A 17,356-nucleotide genomic window follows, 5' to 3' on the forward strand; every position below is an offset into this window, starting at 1 on the left:
AAAAAAATCCTAGGTTTCTGTTTGAGGAAATAAAGTAGTAAAAGTGCCAGTACAGGGATTATGAGAAGATTGGGGGAGCTATTTTATACACATTTAAAACAGCCCATATACTGTCCAGTAAGCCATTGCTTACATATATCTGTAGCTTTTTCAAGAAGTTTAGGCATCAAAGTTTTGAGACTTTTCAGGACATAAATGAAGTATGAATCACAAGAGTAAGGCAGTAGAAGGAGACCAGGGAAAGCAACACATATCAAGGATGTACAGTTTCAAGGCGTCAATTTTCATGTGTCAAATGCACAGCAAGTATCCATTGGAGTTAACAATTTGGAAAGGAAATCAGCAAATTTGACATAAAACAGACTTACTCAGTAGATTGGTGGGCAAGGAGGTGCCACACCACCATGCTTTGAGGACTGACAAAAGGGGAGACAGCAAGTGGTTCTTATTTAAAGAGGAGACAGGACAGTGGCTTGAGGAGGGTCACAGTAATTTCTTTAAGATATGAGAATGGTTGAAGGGAAAACACCAGATGTGGGTAGAGGGGCTGGCTGACAGAACAGAGCCTCCAGGAAGCAAGAAGAGCTGAAATCCAGACCTTCCACAGAAGAGACACCTCTCCCCCAATACCACAGGGAAGGAGTGAGAAAAGATCAAAGGAGAAAGATGGGAATAGGAGAAGGAGCAAACTAAGACCCAGAAAATCTTCAGTGCAAACTTGCAAGCCCAGCAGAGATGAGAGCATACTAGTAAGAGGGATCCAGGGTTGGTGTTGCTGGGAAGGAAAGCAATCCAGCCTGGCTTGCCAGAGGATTTAATAGTCTCATGTGTGTAAATCATAGGCCAAATCATGTAAAATTGCTGATATTTGACTATTTTTTACCTGCAAAAACAATAATTTCATATGGCACAACCTATTTGTTGACTTGACTAGTTAACTTTACTTCTAAAGAGAAGTAAAAGGAACCATAATGATCTATAGAGCATTACTAACCTAAGTAAAAATTTCAATGAATAGGATTGAAAAAAGGAGAAACTCTCCCATGATCAGAAAATAAAGAGTAACTACAATTATTTGTGAATATGGCAGTGAATTTCCTTTAATCAAAGACAACTATGACAAATTCATTAACTATCAAAAGCTACATTTTACTAAAAACGATCTTTAAAAATGCTTAATCATACAATATATACAGTACATGCTGCTTTCCTTTTTGGATTTCACTATCCATTTGAGTCCTAAAAAGGGGAAAAAAATAGCTGGTTAACAGTTTAAAAATGATAAAAGTTTATATAATATACATAAATGAAATCTAATAACTAGTCCCTCCTCAGTGAGTACGGCCCAGGTTAATCCACATTATGTACTGTAAATCTATTCCCCTCTTTACCTCAAAACATTGTTACAGAAGTAAATTATCTTGGAACAAAAGAAGTTCAATTAATTGAAGCACATATTAAGAGTTTACATTAAGTACTAAAAAGCACATATTAATTCTTAAAATCATAGAAAATTTGAGCTAGAAAAAAAACCTTAGCAGTAATCTAGTTCAGAAATCCCCCAATTTTATTGATTTATAGATAAGGAAAATGAAGCTGAATGAGATTAAGTGATTTGCCCAAGATCTTAAAGTAAAGGGCAGAGCCAACAGAATCTAGGTCTTCTGATCCCCTACCCCAGCTGTTTGCAGTACAGAATGCCAGGCCGTTACTAAGATTTCTTTCTATAAATATTCTCCTTGATAAAAATGAAAAATTATTTCATAGCATAATTCAAATTTCAGATATGCCCATTTACTAACATCATTTTAAAGTAATTCTATCCTAAATCCTAATCCTCCTTTTCTGCTTTATATCTTCAAAATAAGCAAATCTAATGAGACAGTGAACAATACTGATGGAAGGATTGAATGTTTCATTTATCTAATTTATCAGTTTTTTAGGGGGAAAAAAGCCAAGAATAAACTCCTGCTCTGCCTCTTTCAACTGCAAATCTTAAGAACATCAAAGTAATCCATCCATAGAAGGGCATTTACAACCACTGTGTCCTGCCTCCACCTTTGTCACCAGGTACACAGAATTCTAAGGAGGAAGCACTAGAGGGAGGCAAAATCCAAACTTTACTGGGGGAAAAAGTATAATGGTTTGGATTGCCAAATAAACTCTAATAGAACTGTGCAGCTGTCCCGTAGAAAATGTTACCTTCAGCTGGCATCAAGATGGTCTCTGCTGGCTCTGACTTGAAGCTATTACAGGCTCTGAAATCTCAAAGGTCCTCACAATCTCCTGGCAGAGAACAAAGAACATTTGGGCACTGGGTTTACAGTAAATGAAGTCAGAGTCAGAACTATACAGGGGCAACATGCAGAGCTTTACCTTCCAGTCATGGTAACTCAAAGCTATAATTGCTTGATTCCTAACTTGTGTGTTTTGGTCAATTCCTTCATTTTCTTCATTAAAATTAGCAGGCTCTGTTTGAAAGACAAAGTTTTCAAAGCTTATCAAATCATAAGAGGTAATCTGAACAGAAACTGATGAATAACAGGAATGAGAAGACACTTATATTACACACTTATTAGGATTTCATGCATTATTGGGATGCTGTAGTATTATTACAGTAGCAAGTAATCCCATTTGCTTCCATTTGAACAAACATGTAGTAGAGGAACACATTCCAAACATCTGAAAACCTCTGCATATCTACATACCAACCACAGAGCTACGCCTTGCGTCAGTATCAAATTGAGAATGTTTAAAGTTAACAATCACAATAAGAGAATTTCATTCTCTACCAGAGACCCTAGAAGGACATGAGAGTGTGAAATTATTCGCATGAGAATGAAAGATTCACAGAAACTCAAGGAAAAAAAGAGGAGCTGTCATCCAGGAAAACGTAGTTAGAAAGAAGGAAACTACAAAAATGACCACAATTACAAACTTTCTAAATTAAAATTTGGGGGAAATCATATCACTTTTTGTTCATCTCTACAGCAGTAGATGTTGAATCAATGATATAGATGAATCCATCAAAGTTTCAAACTATGACTGTTTTCAGTATTTTCAGTTAGTTAAGTTTGTCACATACAATGAGTTACCAACAAACTCATTTATATTTAGTATAATATAAGCTCTTATAACAAATATATTTTCTCTAAAACTAGTTTTTCCAAACATAGTATCATTTACCTATTATTGGCAGTCGGTCTTGGTCAAGTCTTATTCTTGCAAAACCATCCTAAAACAAAAACATGATTTTAAGAGAAGACTAAAATTTAGACTCAAACCTATAACCACTGGATAAAAAAAAAAATTACTCAATTAGAAAATTCTATATCTCAGACAATCAAAATGTACCATAACAATAATAAGCAGATGATAGGGACAAAACTTCTCGAAAATCTTTCTTTACACAGGGTATCTTTCAGGTTTCTAGTCAGCTCTTTAACCCAGTCATAGCCTCCATCCTGAGATTCTGTTAGGTAAAACTATGTCTTATCTTTTTAACTGATTTATATATATTTTAGAATACTCCACATTTTATTATGCATTACTCTATCATTGGGACTTGGTAAAATATGTCTTTGTTATCATTTCAGAGAAAATACGTTGTCTAAAGTTAAAGTCAAATTCATCTTACATGTGCAGGAATGCAACCTGCTCTAAGACTAGAGACAATTTAAAGCAAATTTCCGTTGAACATTTCTGACTAGGTTTTTTTTCTTTTTTTTTTTTTTTAATTTTATTTTGTCGATATACATTGTAGCTGATTATTGCTCCCCATCACCAAAACCTCCCTCCCTTCTCCCTCCCCCCCTCCCCCCCAACAATGTCCTTTCTGTTTGCTTGTCCTATCAACTTCAAATAAAAACCTATTTCAAAATAATTTCAGACTTGGGCCGAGCCCGTGGCGCACTCGGGAGAGTGCGGTGCTGGGAGCGCGGCGACGCTCCGGCCGCGGGTTCGGATCCTATATAGGACTAGCCGGTGCACTCACTGGCTGAGTACTGGTCATGAAAAAGACAAAAAAAAAATAATAATAATTTCAGACTTAAAGAGCTGTAAGACTAAAGACCTCCCATATATTCTTTACCTATATTCATGAGTTCTTAGAGTTTTCCCACATTTACTTTATCACTATCTCTCTTTATATATTATTTATGAATGACATAAGAATGATAGATAGGCTGCCCCTTTTTCCATATCCTTCAGTGTGTATTTCTTGAGAACAAGGATATTCTATCCTTAATATGACACTATGAAATTCAGGAAATTTAAGATTTATACCACACTGTTATCTAATCTATAGTTCCACATTCAAATTTTGCCAATTCTTTCTCTAAATAATCACTGAAACGTAAAAGCAAGTGCACAAATTTTTAGCTATTTTCTTCCACTTATATGCCAATTAATGTTTTGTTACAGTAAGTCTAAAATACATAGTTTAGTGCAGATAACTTTGCCAGTTCCCATCTATAGCTTTTATTATGTGTCCTTTTAAAAGTGTGCAAATAGAGAAATAATCTTCTATCTTACCCGTATAATGAAGGAAACATGAAAGATGTTTTCCACTGTACGGGGGAAGGAATTTGGATCAATCACAAAGTCAAAGAAGGACATTGGAGTATCAGCTATAGACAAAACAGAAAACAATTCTTCAAAACAGGAAAAATGACTATTGCTTATCAATGAGACCAGTACTCTCTTGCATTAGCCAGAGACAGAGAAAGGAATGAGCACTTATTCTGTTGTGGGAGTACAAATAACTACATCGCTTCTGGAGGTCAACGTGGTATATCTCTGAAGTATGTATCCCACTGATCTGACAACCTCCTCTAAAAAGCTGCCCTACAGAAATATTAGCACAAGTTCACAGTTACATGAGATTTTTCACTTAATTAGTTTCTATAAGAATAAAATGCTATAAAGAACTTAACTCATTAAAAGGCATAAAGAAATATCACGATTTGTAAGAATATGATAATAAATTTTTAAAAATATATATATAAAAACAAAACAAAGAACTTAACTCATCCATTAATAGAGGATCTGTTAAATATACTTATGATGCAGCCACACAGTAGGAATCATTGAAAAGACTAAGGGAGATCTATATGTATTGTTGTGGAAGAATGACCACATGGAAATGTCGCATTGCAAAAGAATGTATAGTATAATTACCTTTGAAAAAGACAAAAAAACCCCAACTGTTTATGTGCTTGTTTTTACACATCATGTTTAACACGTGGCTACCTAGAGAAGTGAGAGATGGAACAGGTACTTTTTTTCTTTTCTCACTTTTATGGCACCTTTTATTTTGTAGCAGAAAAAATACCCCATCTTTTAAAGATAAAAATGTAAAGTTACTTCACTAACATTCTCACATGGGATTTGATTTCTAAAGGGAATAAGCCTCATTAAATGAGGGTACTTTAAAAAGTTCATGGAAAGATTTGTTTTATCTTTTAATTCTATTTTTCCACAAACTTTCTAAAGTACCTTTGTATACATGCTAAGAAAGAATCGAAATGATTCAAATGTTTTACACAACTGAAAATGCCTTTTAAATAAAAATAACCTCATTGAAATTGACATGTCTACCTGATAAATACAAATTCCCCCATTTTGAATTTGGTGTCATACTTACGATCATCTCGAAAATATGTTTGCAACAATCCCAAGATTCTTTCTACCTCTTTTTCTGTTGCTTCTTGATGAGATTCTTCCATTTTTTCTAACTGAAAAAATAAAGTCATTATCAAGCTGACTGACCTATTCGCTTACCTGTTAACCTTTTTCTTCTCTCTTGCATACCCAAACTCCTCTAAATGTCTTTTTTGGGGGATTGCTATCAGTTTTTATCCCCGTCTTAAAATTTACAGTTAAAAAAAAAAGACTTTCTATTTTCAGTAACATTTTTATATTAATTTCTTAATAGAAGAGTAACATTAACAAGTCAATCATTTTCAAATAGCAAAATACAAAAAGGGCAGTTTAGAAAGTGGGTCTCAACTGGGAGTGATTCTGCCCCCCAGAGGACATTTACCAATATCTGGAGATATTTTTTGTCACAACCGGAGAGGGGGTGCTACTGGCACCTAGTACATAGAGGCCAGGAATGCTGCTAAACATCTTACAGTGCACAAGACAGTTCCCACAATAAAGAAGTATCCAGCCCTAAATGTTGACAGTGCTGAGGTTGAGAAATTCTAGTTCAGGAGAACTGATCAAAACTACAGAAATGAGTTAAAACAAAGATAAGTGGCCAATCCATTAAAATGTTTAAAGGCTTAAATGAAATGATTATTCAAGTGATAGAACCTGACTCAAGACCCTAAGAAGGCCAAATTGCACGTACATTATTATATTAATGGCTCTTTTAACTTTAGATATTTTTAAAAGCAACATTTAAAAAAACAAACCTGGTCAGGCATTGCCTTCTGCTCTTCTATCATACGAACTTTTTTTGGACGATCAACTCGTGGCTTTGGCACAGGGAACTCTCCTTGTATTGAACCCAACCTAATGAAAAATACGTTTTCATGTCTTTTTTTATTTGTTTTTTTAAGCAAACTAATTTCACTGACTAAAAGCAGTTTGCATGGTATAGTCAAACCGGGCATCGGTGATATATAAGCTGTCATCAGACCAAGACTCTCAGTAAGGTTTGTGACACCCTTTCTGCTTCCTTTGTATTTCCAAAAGAGCTCCCAGGAGCCTTACTCAACTATGGACACCTCCTCAAACACCCCCATATTGCTCTGTACAGTAACCCAGTGAATATACCTGTGAAGTTTTCCCAGACAGCCTATTGTCTATTTTGCAAAGCCAGTTTCTGAGATCAGGGGAAGGATGAACATGTACAGATGGGGAACGGAACAGCTCCAGTAGGGTCAAAAGCTTTGACCTAGGGGTGCCAGGGCAGAGGTTCATAGCACTTGTCTTAGGATAATAGGTCAAACAAAGGTCATGGGATTCCTTTTCCTTTTGAACTCTCTCCATCCTTCAAAAAAATCCCAATGTAGACTTAGGCTACAGTAATAGATGTATCATGCAGTGATTAAGACTCTAAGAATATAAACCCATGTGGTCCCTACACTTGAGATGAAAGTATATGGAATAGATGGACAGATATATATTTACACAGATCCATTTCAACATAATATGGTAGATCCTACAGTGCTATAATAGAGCATTACTCAAATGCTGTGAGAGCATTTAGACAGAAAGATTTACCCAGATATGGGAGTGATCTGGTTGGGAAATCGGATCCTATACCAATAATACCTTCTGGAGAAGTTACTAGAATTCTTCCAAGTTGAGGCCTGTGGGATACATAAATCTCACCATATGAAAAAGATGGGGGAAAGGATATTGGAGGCTGAGAGAACAGCAAGTACATGGATACAGAGTTATAAGTACTCACTGTGGCTGGAAGTTGGGCCCAATGATGACATAAAGTTTAAGGCTTTGTGTCTAGATCCTAGGATTTATGACAGAGCTTAGCACTCAACAGCAAAAAACAAAGATTTGGACTTTATCCCATAATATCCAAATCTTTGTTTTTTGCTGTTCTGGGTACCTGAGTTACCTGAAGCCGTGTTAAAAACAGATGCCTAATCCCACATCACAGACCTATCACATTCGCACCTCCAAGCCCTTTTATATGAGACACTACCAATCTCAGGAGGTTTAAAAAGGTGAATTAGAAAAGACAAATGCCCAGGAGCTATACCAATTAAGGAAAAAAAGACTGAAACAACTGGGATGGTCGTCCTAAAGAAAGTATCTACCAGGAACCTAACCAATGTACTTGAAGGCTATCTTACAAAATACCCGTAAGAGCTTTTCTTGGTTTTTCCAAGGAAAGAGTAGGAAGTTAAGACAGAAGCCAATTTCTTTTGTATATAAAGAAAAACTTTTCTTAAAATTGGAGTTGTATCCAAAATATGAACTGGGCAGTTTATGTGACAATGACTCAAGTAGTCTTCAAATATAGGTCAGTGATCATCCAACAGGATATTATAATAAATGGCACTTGACATATATTGGTAGGAGATATGATCCTCCTATATAAGAATCTCAAAAGATGATAAAGCAAAACCAGACATATGCTACAGACCCAAAGTCCCACCAGCTAGAAAGCAAACAAGCCAGGAGACAGCATCAGTAAGGAGGTTCTAGTCTTTGGCTGTTCCTGCTAAACAGGATGAGAGATCCTTTAAGGTTCCACCCACATCAAGAGTTTATGAACTTATAAATTGTATAGAAAGTCTCTAAACAATGTCATCACAATCATCACCTCTACAACATCAACCAATCTTTGTCCCTAAAATAAAAAACAATGTAAGGTTTACAAATGGCTGGTCCATTGGACTTTTAAAATAATCTTACAGAAAGTGGAATGTATGGGTTTTATTAAAGGTGTTTTCTGCTGTTTTGCCTGATATTTTCCAGGAGTCATAGACTATGAATTCAAAATCAGAACTATCTTCATCACGGATGAGTTCTTCAGCTTCTAGCGGATTTACACCCATGTGTGTCAGCTACAAAAATGAAGGAAAACAAAAAACCCCAGTTAAGCCACAAGCAATCATTCACTACATCCAAATAATCTGTATCACTAAACCTTTAAAAGGCCAGGGGAAAAGCTGGTTTTCACTGTCTTAACATGTTGGCTTAATTTTTTATTGTAAAGATAATTTTATATATAAATTCCTATTTTCAAAGGTACCTTCTTTTTGCCAGAAAATATTCCTCGATGTACTTAGAACCTTTGGGTGAGTAAATAAGATCATTTGAACCAGTGGTTCTCAATCAGGGGTGATTTTGCCCTCAGTGGTGTTTTGGCAATACCTGAAGACATTTTTGGTTGTCACACTGATGTGCTACTGACATCTACTGGGTAGAGTCCAGGGAGGCTGCTCAGCTTATAATGCACAGTATAGGCCTCCAAGACAAAGACTTACCCAGACCAAAATGTCAGTAGTGGCGAGGCCGAGAACCCTGCTCTAGCCCATTGGCGGGCTGAGGGGTGTAGGTATGCCACAGAACTAGGCCCACGGGAATTTTGTGTTCACAAGCAGTTCATTTATTAGAAAAGCTACACTAGCATAAAAACATAAAATCACATCCCAAATCAGAAGCTCTAAGACAGAACAGGGAAGTCTGGCTGGCTTTCAGATTTTAGTTTTTAGCCAACCTCCTAGAGATGTCTAGTCGGCTATATCTCAATATATTCAGAGAGCAGTGGCCCAGCATCATGAGAGAATCGCTCATCTTAAAATTGCTTTCCTGGAAAGCGCTGAAGGAAGTCAAACAATACTCTTATCTCAAACTATCTTAGGGAAAATGTATTATACTGAATTTACTTTTATGAAAGCACACTTTTATTACATTATGCTATAAAATGCCTAGAAGTTATCAAGTTAAAATGATATCATATATAAACAACAATCACAAAGCCCTCAGAGAGCTTAACCCTGAGGCAACCAAACTTTGAGCAAAAGAAAAGCTCCAAGAGCCTGGTCAGAGCAATATTGCCCGTCCTCCTCAGTTCTCTTGCTGCCTAGTCCTACCATCGTAGCCTTGCGGGAGAAAGTTGCAGTTTTTCTGCATTTGTCAGGTCAAATCTACCAATCTTTTTCCTAGAGTGTCTCTATTCGACGTGATGTTATACTTGGGAAGGTATTCCCCACCCAGAGACAAGACAACTCTTAAGATTTTATATTTAATGCTGTAAACCTTCTGGAATTTCTTATGATGTGTTAAGACACAGAGCTTAATCTGATAAATAAAAGTAATTTTTAAAAAGATACCCAATGTAGGGTCACTTTATTGAATTGTACATTAGTGTGCATTTTCCTAAATGCATTTTACTTCACAATAAAAAAAAAAGTAAAATAAAAAGAAAAGTTTTACATTTTAAAAACAAATTGGAATTAATCATCTGCCTCATGGCTTTACAAAATAATTCTTTATCTGGTCAGATCTCATGGCACTAAATCATTTTAATAACCCTTTAACATAAACATCCAATCAGAAACTATGTTCATAGCAAGATGCATCTATCTGTGCTAGGACAGAGGTTGGCTCAGAGTGGAATAAAGAAAAAAAAAGAGTAAGATATAAGGGCAAGCACAGTGTTCTTTTTTTGGTAAATCCATCAAAGAAAAGTTTTAAAATTTCAGGTAACAACTATTCCAACTTGTTAAAAGGCAAAGGAAAGGGACTAAAACAAAATAAAACCAAGAAAAGCAAAACCCCAATCATATTCATATGGTTCTAAAATATTCTCAAAGACAGACCAAAACATGTCCCCTCCTCAGGCCTAACTCATCTCCAGCTCTGTCACCTTCAGTGTGGGCTTTTACCCAGCCCAGGACAAAGGTTCCAAGTCACTGAGAATGATCTAGAGCACTTATGAACTGGCTGAGGAAAAATGGCCATTTGTAAGTAACCACAGCACCCAGAGTCTTAAACAGAACATTAAAAGAGATTTTCAAACCGCTCCAAGCTCCCACCCTAAATTTCACCATATATCTCTACTTTCATCTGCTTAACTTGGTAAGATCTCTTTGGAGAAATCTGAGACCAAAAGAAAAAAGGAAAAATGAAGTGAAAACCAGCTGCATATGGATATGAGCAAATTAGATAATTATACAATATATAACAGAGAAAACATTTATTATTAAAATTCTGTAGCTTTGAACTTACTAGAGTTTCCACATATCTTAACATATCAAATGAGTTCATATCAGAGCGTAGCTGCTTTGCTTTCTCTTTGCCCAAATCTGAAGCCAAAACAAGAAAGTGGGCATCTAGGACTGCTTCTCTCGCTCGGGACACTATTCGAAAGAAGAAGAAAGATAAACACGTTACAAAATACACATTATCCACAAATATTTTCCCTAAATTTCCAACTATTTGCTTTGCTAGGATTTCCCACTGGGCAAAAAAACCTCAATATGCTGAAAACGGACCCCTCTCCTTCTAAAACTGGCTCCCCTGCCCAACTCACCAAAATCTCAAATCAAAGCTGACCATCTTCCTAGAAGCCAGCTCTCTCTAGTTTTCTTACTCTTATTAACTGAACCACAATCTCTTAATAACACCAGTCTAACAAAACCTCTGTCATCTCCAACACTCACTCTTCCCTTTCACTCCAATAACCCAATCTTTTTTTTTTTTTTTTTTGTGACCGGTAAGGGGATCGCAATCCTTGGCTTGGTGTCGCCCGCACCGCGCTCAGCCAGTGAGCATACGGGCCATCCCTATATAGGATCCGAACCTGCGGCTCACTCGGGAGAGTGCGGCGCTCCCAGCGCCGCACTCTCCCGAGTGAGCCGCAGGGTCGGCCCCCCAATAACCCATTCTAATCAGTATTATCATCTGTGCCAATATAAGTCCAATTGAATGGCCACTACTTGAAAGGCACTGTGCTTGGCATGCTGGTTTGTGAACAGCAGTAGCTGAGTTGTCAAGGAGCCTGGACTGAGATAACGGTTATGTCCTGGGCAGGCACCAGGTGGCTCTGGCCTGGGCATGGTAAAACAGCTGAGACAGCACAAGCAACCCCAAATGAACCGTCCATAGGCAGCAGGGTAGTGACTCCTGAGAATGGATGTTCAGAAAAGGTTTGACAGGAGACATAGAATTTAAGGTATGCTATGGAAGGGGAAAAAAAGACTTAAAAGAAGGGAATGGGGCAGGCAAACACAGGATGCCCATGGGGCGGTGGTATAAAGTTTGGAGAGATGAAGAAGGGTCGGCTGGAAAAAAAACAGCAGGGCTGAAGGGGCTGGCTTAATCAGACCCTGCAGGTAACAGGGAGTGTAAAAAAGGAGTTTGGGAACACCTGCAGAGGAGAATTCTAAAGGAAACCAAGAAGAGATGAACAGGGCAAAGTTCATACAGAAATGCCTGTGCCTGGCTTGCTCCTCAAGGCCATTTTGTTTGACTCACTGATTTCCTGTACAATCCTCACAAAAACAGCAAAGGCTTGGCTGGAAAACTTGTTTACTACAGTTTTTGTTCTTATCCATCCTCTGCGTTCTCAAAGGAAAAGTGATCATTTTGGGAGAGTCGCTGTGAAAGTCAGTGGTAAGAGAACCAGATGACGCGGGTTCCTGGGCAGACTTGTCCTGGGCTCTGCTCTCATCTCCCTTGCCTGGCAGCCTCTGGGCACTTGCTGCAGGAAAAGTGCAAAGGTCTCCTCGTGGATGACTTTAAGGTCTCTAAAGAGTCAAAACTGAGACCACTGTGTCGAATCCTTAAATGCCAAGCATCTAGATTCTGTTTGCAGAGCAACTCCTTGGGTCCAGCTGAGTGAACAATTCTGCCTTAAAATTTTGATTTAAACACTGGGAACAGCTGCGGGGGGAAACGAGGTGTGGATAAAGAGCTACTAAGATGCACAGTAAATATCAAGGGAGTAAATGAGCTCAGAGTAAGTGAGGAGACCAGTTGGGGGTCCAGGCTGGGGAAGCAGGAAAAAGCTAAAGAAGGTGGAGGGGGGGATGTAACCAGGTGAAAGAGAAAGATTTGGTTCCTGAAGGTTTTGATGAGATTCAGCAAATGTGGTAGGCCAAGACGGGGAACAGTAAAAAGTCGTGGTCACAGCAAGGAAGACACAAATTGGAGAGCACAGAGGCAGAAAAGTGTTCAAGGAGACAACATGTAAACCTCTAGCATGCTATGGAAACGACAAGAAATAAATGTTCTGGTTCCCCAAGAATATGAGGAGTTATGTCAGGGCACTGCCAATTCTTCTGACTCTTTTACCCCCCGGTATTTGTTTGCATTGTCCCTTTCTACTCCTACAGAACTGCTAGAGAGGGGCCTGGAGGGAACAGGGGTGTGGGTAGTTGTCCTAGTCTTCTGTGACCCAGTGCCTACATCAGGGACTACCACTACCACTGCTGCTGTTTTTAATTCAACCTAAGATTATTTTTTAAAGCTCCCATGGTGTAGAGGTCAGTGCTCTGAGATTTCTCTCTCCCTCTCTCTCTTTGTCTCATACACACACACCCCTGATTGGAGACCACGGCCACTTGTAGACATGGCCACCTCCACTGGGTTATAGATGGACCAACAGCAAGGAGCTGCGGAAGGGGAGACCGGGAGGGGGGACAGGAAAAGAAACAGGATGTCAGAGGCTAGCTCACTTCTTCTTTAATCATCCATTCAACAAATGTTTCCCGGGGATACAGCAGTAAATACGGGAGGAAGAGAAAAGATAGTACATGTAAAGTCCTCAAACTTGAACAGGCAACAGAATCACCTGGAGGGCTTGTTAAAACTGATCATGGAACCCACCCCCAGAATTTCATGCAGATCCCTAGCTTATGCTTAGCAAATGGTTAAGTGCACAATACAAGTAGTATTATTGCTAACATTAAAAAGGTCCCCAAACTGGTAAAGCACTACTATAAAGATGGGAACTGTGTGAGATGTCAATAATTTGGCTCTTACATAAAACTAATTAAAACTATCATAAACGTATGATAACATAAAATAAGGAATTACCTCCATTAAACAGAGTGTTGGCTTCTTCAAGGACCTCTGTTAGTTTGTCGCTGGCATTCAGTATGTCCTCCCGGTTTTCTGTTTAAAAAAATGCAGACTTTGGGAAATTTGCTCATCATTCACTAACGAGTAGTGGACAAAGTAGTAAAGCCATGCCTCGCTCCCCGCTCCCCGGGTAATTATTTCAAACGTCCTTATCTTTTAAACCAAAATGGCACGGAAAGAGAAAGGCGACTCTACTCTTAATCTGAACTTTCAGAGGAAACCCTGGCTCCCTCCAACCTTAACCCAAAGGGCTCGACTCTTGCTGCAGCCTCTGAGGAATGCTCCACAACAGAGAGGGTCTCAAACTTTGCAAGCAACACAATCACTGCAAGGCCAAGCGACAGATAGGCGGGGGGCCCCACCCGGAGTCTCAGATTCGCTAGGTCCGGGTGGGGTCCGAGAATGCATTTGTGACAGTTCTCGGGCGACGCTGACGCTGCGGGGCTGGCGAACCCATGTTGAGAGCCGCTGACTGCAATAAAAGCAGCTGGTGCCCGTGTCCCGCCTCTCCCCTGCTGGCTGGCTGAGACCAGGCGAGTCACCGGGACGGGTCTGGCCTCCAGCTGTCCCAGCCTGCCCGTCGAGGACCTGCGCGCCCCCGCCAAGGTCGTGCGGCCCCGGCGACAAAACGGATGTGGGAGCACTTTGTCAACACGTTGAGGCGCGGCCCGCCGCGAGGGGCTGTCACCCTGCGCGCCCTCCCGAGCCTGCGCCGCCGGGGCCCGCGCGCCGCCACCTGCCTCCCGGCCACCTCCCCACCCGCCGAAAGCAGCCGGGGACCGCGCCGCCTTACGTCGGACGGAGTTGATAAGCGCCCGGTACTGGTGGCGGATCTGGCGGCACAGGCCGTGGTCGGTCTCCGCCTCGAGGCTGGCCGGGTCCATCATCTCGTCCCCGGAATCCGACGGCTCTGCGTCCTCCAAGCTCGGGTGCTCCGGGGCCTCCCTGCGCTCGGGTGCGGCGCCGCGGCGGGACGCGGGCGACAGAGGGGATCGCGAGCGGGAGCGGGAGCGGGGGCGATCCCGGTGCGGGTCGCGGCCCCGTCCCCGGCCCTCGCCCCGGCTGCCGCTGCTGTCCCCGGACATCGTGCCCATTCGCCCTGCAACTTCGGGACGGCGGAAGTTCGCGCCAGAAACTGAAAGCCCTGCTCGGCGCGAGCGCACAGCGACGCCTGTGGCGGGAGGCCGGCGACGGGGCCGGGCGGAGGGCCGTTAGTTCCTTTGACCTTGGTTTAACGAAAGCCAACTTACTCCCTGCCGTTAGCTCCTTAGAATCTCGGTTTTCTGTCCCCCAGGCCCACCTCACTGGACCGGGCCTGCATTGTCCCCGGGAGTCCCTGGCTCCGCAGGACACGGCCGTGGCCTGGCAACAGCACAGGCGTGCGGGGCATGTTTTGTTGAGCGAAGCTCCTGCAGCGGAGGAGGAAGGGCGCGGGACGTGGGGACCCGATACGTGGCCTGCCACTCACCATCTGTGACCTCTTTCCCAGACCCATCGGGGGAGGGAGGGGACCAAAGGGGGTTTATGTGCAGCTGGCAAGACCATTCATTGTGAGGACAGAAGAACAAACCAAAAAACAAACCAAAAAAAAATTAACAGCATTCCTTGACTTTTTCATGGTAAACTCTCTGTTAAGCATCCTTCTAAATATCTGCAACGTGACAGTTTCTGTTCACAGTTTAGTCTGAAACTAAAAGATGCTTAAAATACCTCCTAATGGATTCAAGGAAGATGAAATTATATTCAGTGTAGTTTCAAAGATAAAAGTATGCGTTTCATTCCATGTATTTTGGATTGTATTGCAAATGTCGTTTCCCAGAAGTTCTCTTTGGTGCTAAAAACACATTTTCTCAAAGGAGCAATATTGTAAGTTGGGTCACTATATAAGCCTACAAAAATGCCATTTTGTGCATCATGTATACTAAACTTGAGGTAGGCAGTACTCATTCGTTGCTGCCTAGCAGCTGATACCTCACCCCAGCCTGCTTATCTCGATTTCAGGACAGGTACATGATTGCTCTGAACGGTCAAAGTCATCTCATTTCTCTTCCCCAGCGACTAATCTAGGGATAGGCATGTGGTCTGGTTCTGGCCAGTGAGATGTGAGGGAGCTTCCCATCTGGAAGCCTCAGTTTCTTTGAGATGCTGGCAGGAGTACATGGTGCCTGTGTATTGGCAGTAATCAACTACTCATGAGGTGACGAGCACGAGGAAAGACCGGAATGCTGGAGACAGGGGACAGGAGGGATGCAGATGACTGAACTGCCTACCTCCAGACTCCTTGTTAAGTCAGCCACAAATATCGTGTGGTTTAAGCCACTGTTGTTTTGTACTTGTTATTTGCAGCTCAATGCACTGTAACTGAAACAAATATTTAGCATTCTTCTAGAGATTCATTCCAAGCTCCAGACAAAAATGCCTGCAGCATTTCATTCAATTCAACAAGCTTTTGATGTAGGCTTATGGGACAGACACCCTACAAAGCACAGCAGGTCACAAAGATGGCTCAGATATTTGCCTTTGCCTTCTAGGAGATAAATATGAAACTGATCTTAAAATTCATGTGGAAAGGCACAGGACACAGAATAGCCAAAACAATTTTGAAAAGGACAATGTTGGTAGGAATTGCTTCTCCATTTCAAAACTTACTGCAATGCTGTAATAATCAAGACTATGTGGTACTAGCATAAGGATAGATAATATAGATCAATGGAATAGAATTGAAAGTCCAGAAATAAACCTCTTCATCTGTGGTCAATAGATTTTTGACAAAGGTGCCAAGACAATTGAATAGGGAAAGAATAGTCTTTTCGATAAATTAGTGGGACAATTGGCTATCCACATGCAAAAGAATGAAGTTGGACTTCTCTCTCACACTATATACAGAAATTAACTCAAAATGCATTTTACCTAAATGTGAGAGCTAATACTGTAAAACTCTTAGAAAAAACATAGGTATAAATCTTTGTGATGGATTAGGTGATGGTTTCTTAGATATGACACCAAAAGCACAGGCCACTAAAGAAAAACTAGATGAATTTGGGCCGAAGTTTGTGATAATTTGTTACAGCAGCTACTGGAAACTAATCCAGGTGCCCAGGACGAATGGGAAGACATTACCATTCCTAGGCTTGAAGTGTCAGAGAGAAGAAGTAGTGTCAGCAGAGCCACATGAGGGTTGAAGCCATGCAGTAGGGGCCACCAGACAAGAGCTGTGGTTCTAGAGGGATGCAGCCATGCCAGGACCACAGCACTAAGCAAAGAGGGAGAGGGGCAGAAATACCCTGATCTCATTCCATGACCTCTCCACCCCTGCTTTTACCTCTAATAGGCTGTAGCCGACAGGAAGCCAGAGGGCAAGAGAACTTGTGTGATGCAGTCCATAGGTCAGTGCCTGGGCAGAGCAGGGCCAAGAAAGGTGGAGATGAATTTGAGGTTAGGGTGGGGACAAATGGAGAATAACTGGTATGGTGGGTAAAGGATATATCAGGGTCTATTTAGCTAGGTATAATAGAAATCCTACTAGAGTGCATTAGCCAAAATAGTTAACAATTTTTCTCATGAAACTAGAAGTCTAGAAGTAGGCAGTTCAGGATTGGTGCATTGGCTTAGTGGCTCGACTCAGAAGTGTCACACGTCGATTAGCTCACAGTCAATTAGCCGGATCCAGTTGCATAGCCCCAGTCTAACTGCAAGGGAAGCTGGGAAACATTCTCTCTTTCTGTTTCCCTGTCTCTTCTTCTTTACTGGTGGAGCCCACTTTTCACTACAGACGCCCTCCAAAATG

At 40.8% G+C, this 17,356-nt stretch overlaps 1 protein-coding gene across 2 annotated transcripts; it reads right to left on the minus strand.

Annotated features, from left to right (window-relative positions):
- Window positions 1-1,071: 1,071 nt before the first annotated feature.
- Window positions 1,072-14,920, minus strand: NSMCE4A (NSE4 homolog A, SMC5-SMC6 complex component). Of its 2 annotated transcripts, none has more exons than XM_063102654.1 (11): window positions 14,363-14,920; window positions 13,525-13,602; window positions 10,714-10,844; window positions 8,392-8,543; window positions 6,420-6,519; window positions 5,645-5,735; window positions 4,534-4,568; window positions 3,187-3,235; window positions 2,377-2,471; window positions 2,203-2,286; window positions 1,072-1,239 (listed from the first exon to the last, which is right to left on the minus strand). In XM_063102654.1, the coding sequence occupies exons 1-10, from the start codon at window positions 14,661-14,663 to the stop codon at window positions 2,215-2,217; spliced, it is 1,104 nt and encodes a 367-aa protein (XP_062958724.1). In that variant the 5' UTR covers window positions 14,664-14,920; the 3' UTR covers window positions 1,072-1,239; window positions 2,203-2,214. The 2 variants fall into 2 exon arrangements, with proteins under 2 accessions (XP_062958724.1, XP_062958722.1); XM_063102652.1 differs by having other exon boundaries at window positions 4,534-4,628; window positions 14,363-14,917.
- Window positions 14,921-17,356: the final 2,436 nt, after the last annotated feature.

Source organism: Cynocephalus volans, chromosome 7 (genome assembly GCF_027409185.1).
Source record: "Cynocephalus volans isolate mCynVol1 chromosome 7, mCynVol1.pri, whole genome shotgun sequence".
Classification (NCBI taxonomy): Eukaryota; Metazoa; Chordata; class Mammalia; order Dermoptera; family Cynocephalidae; genus Cynocephalus; species Cynocephalus volans.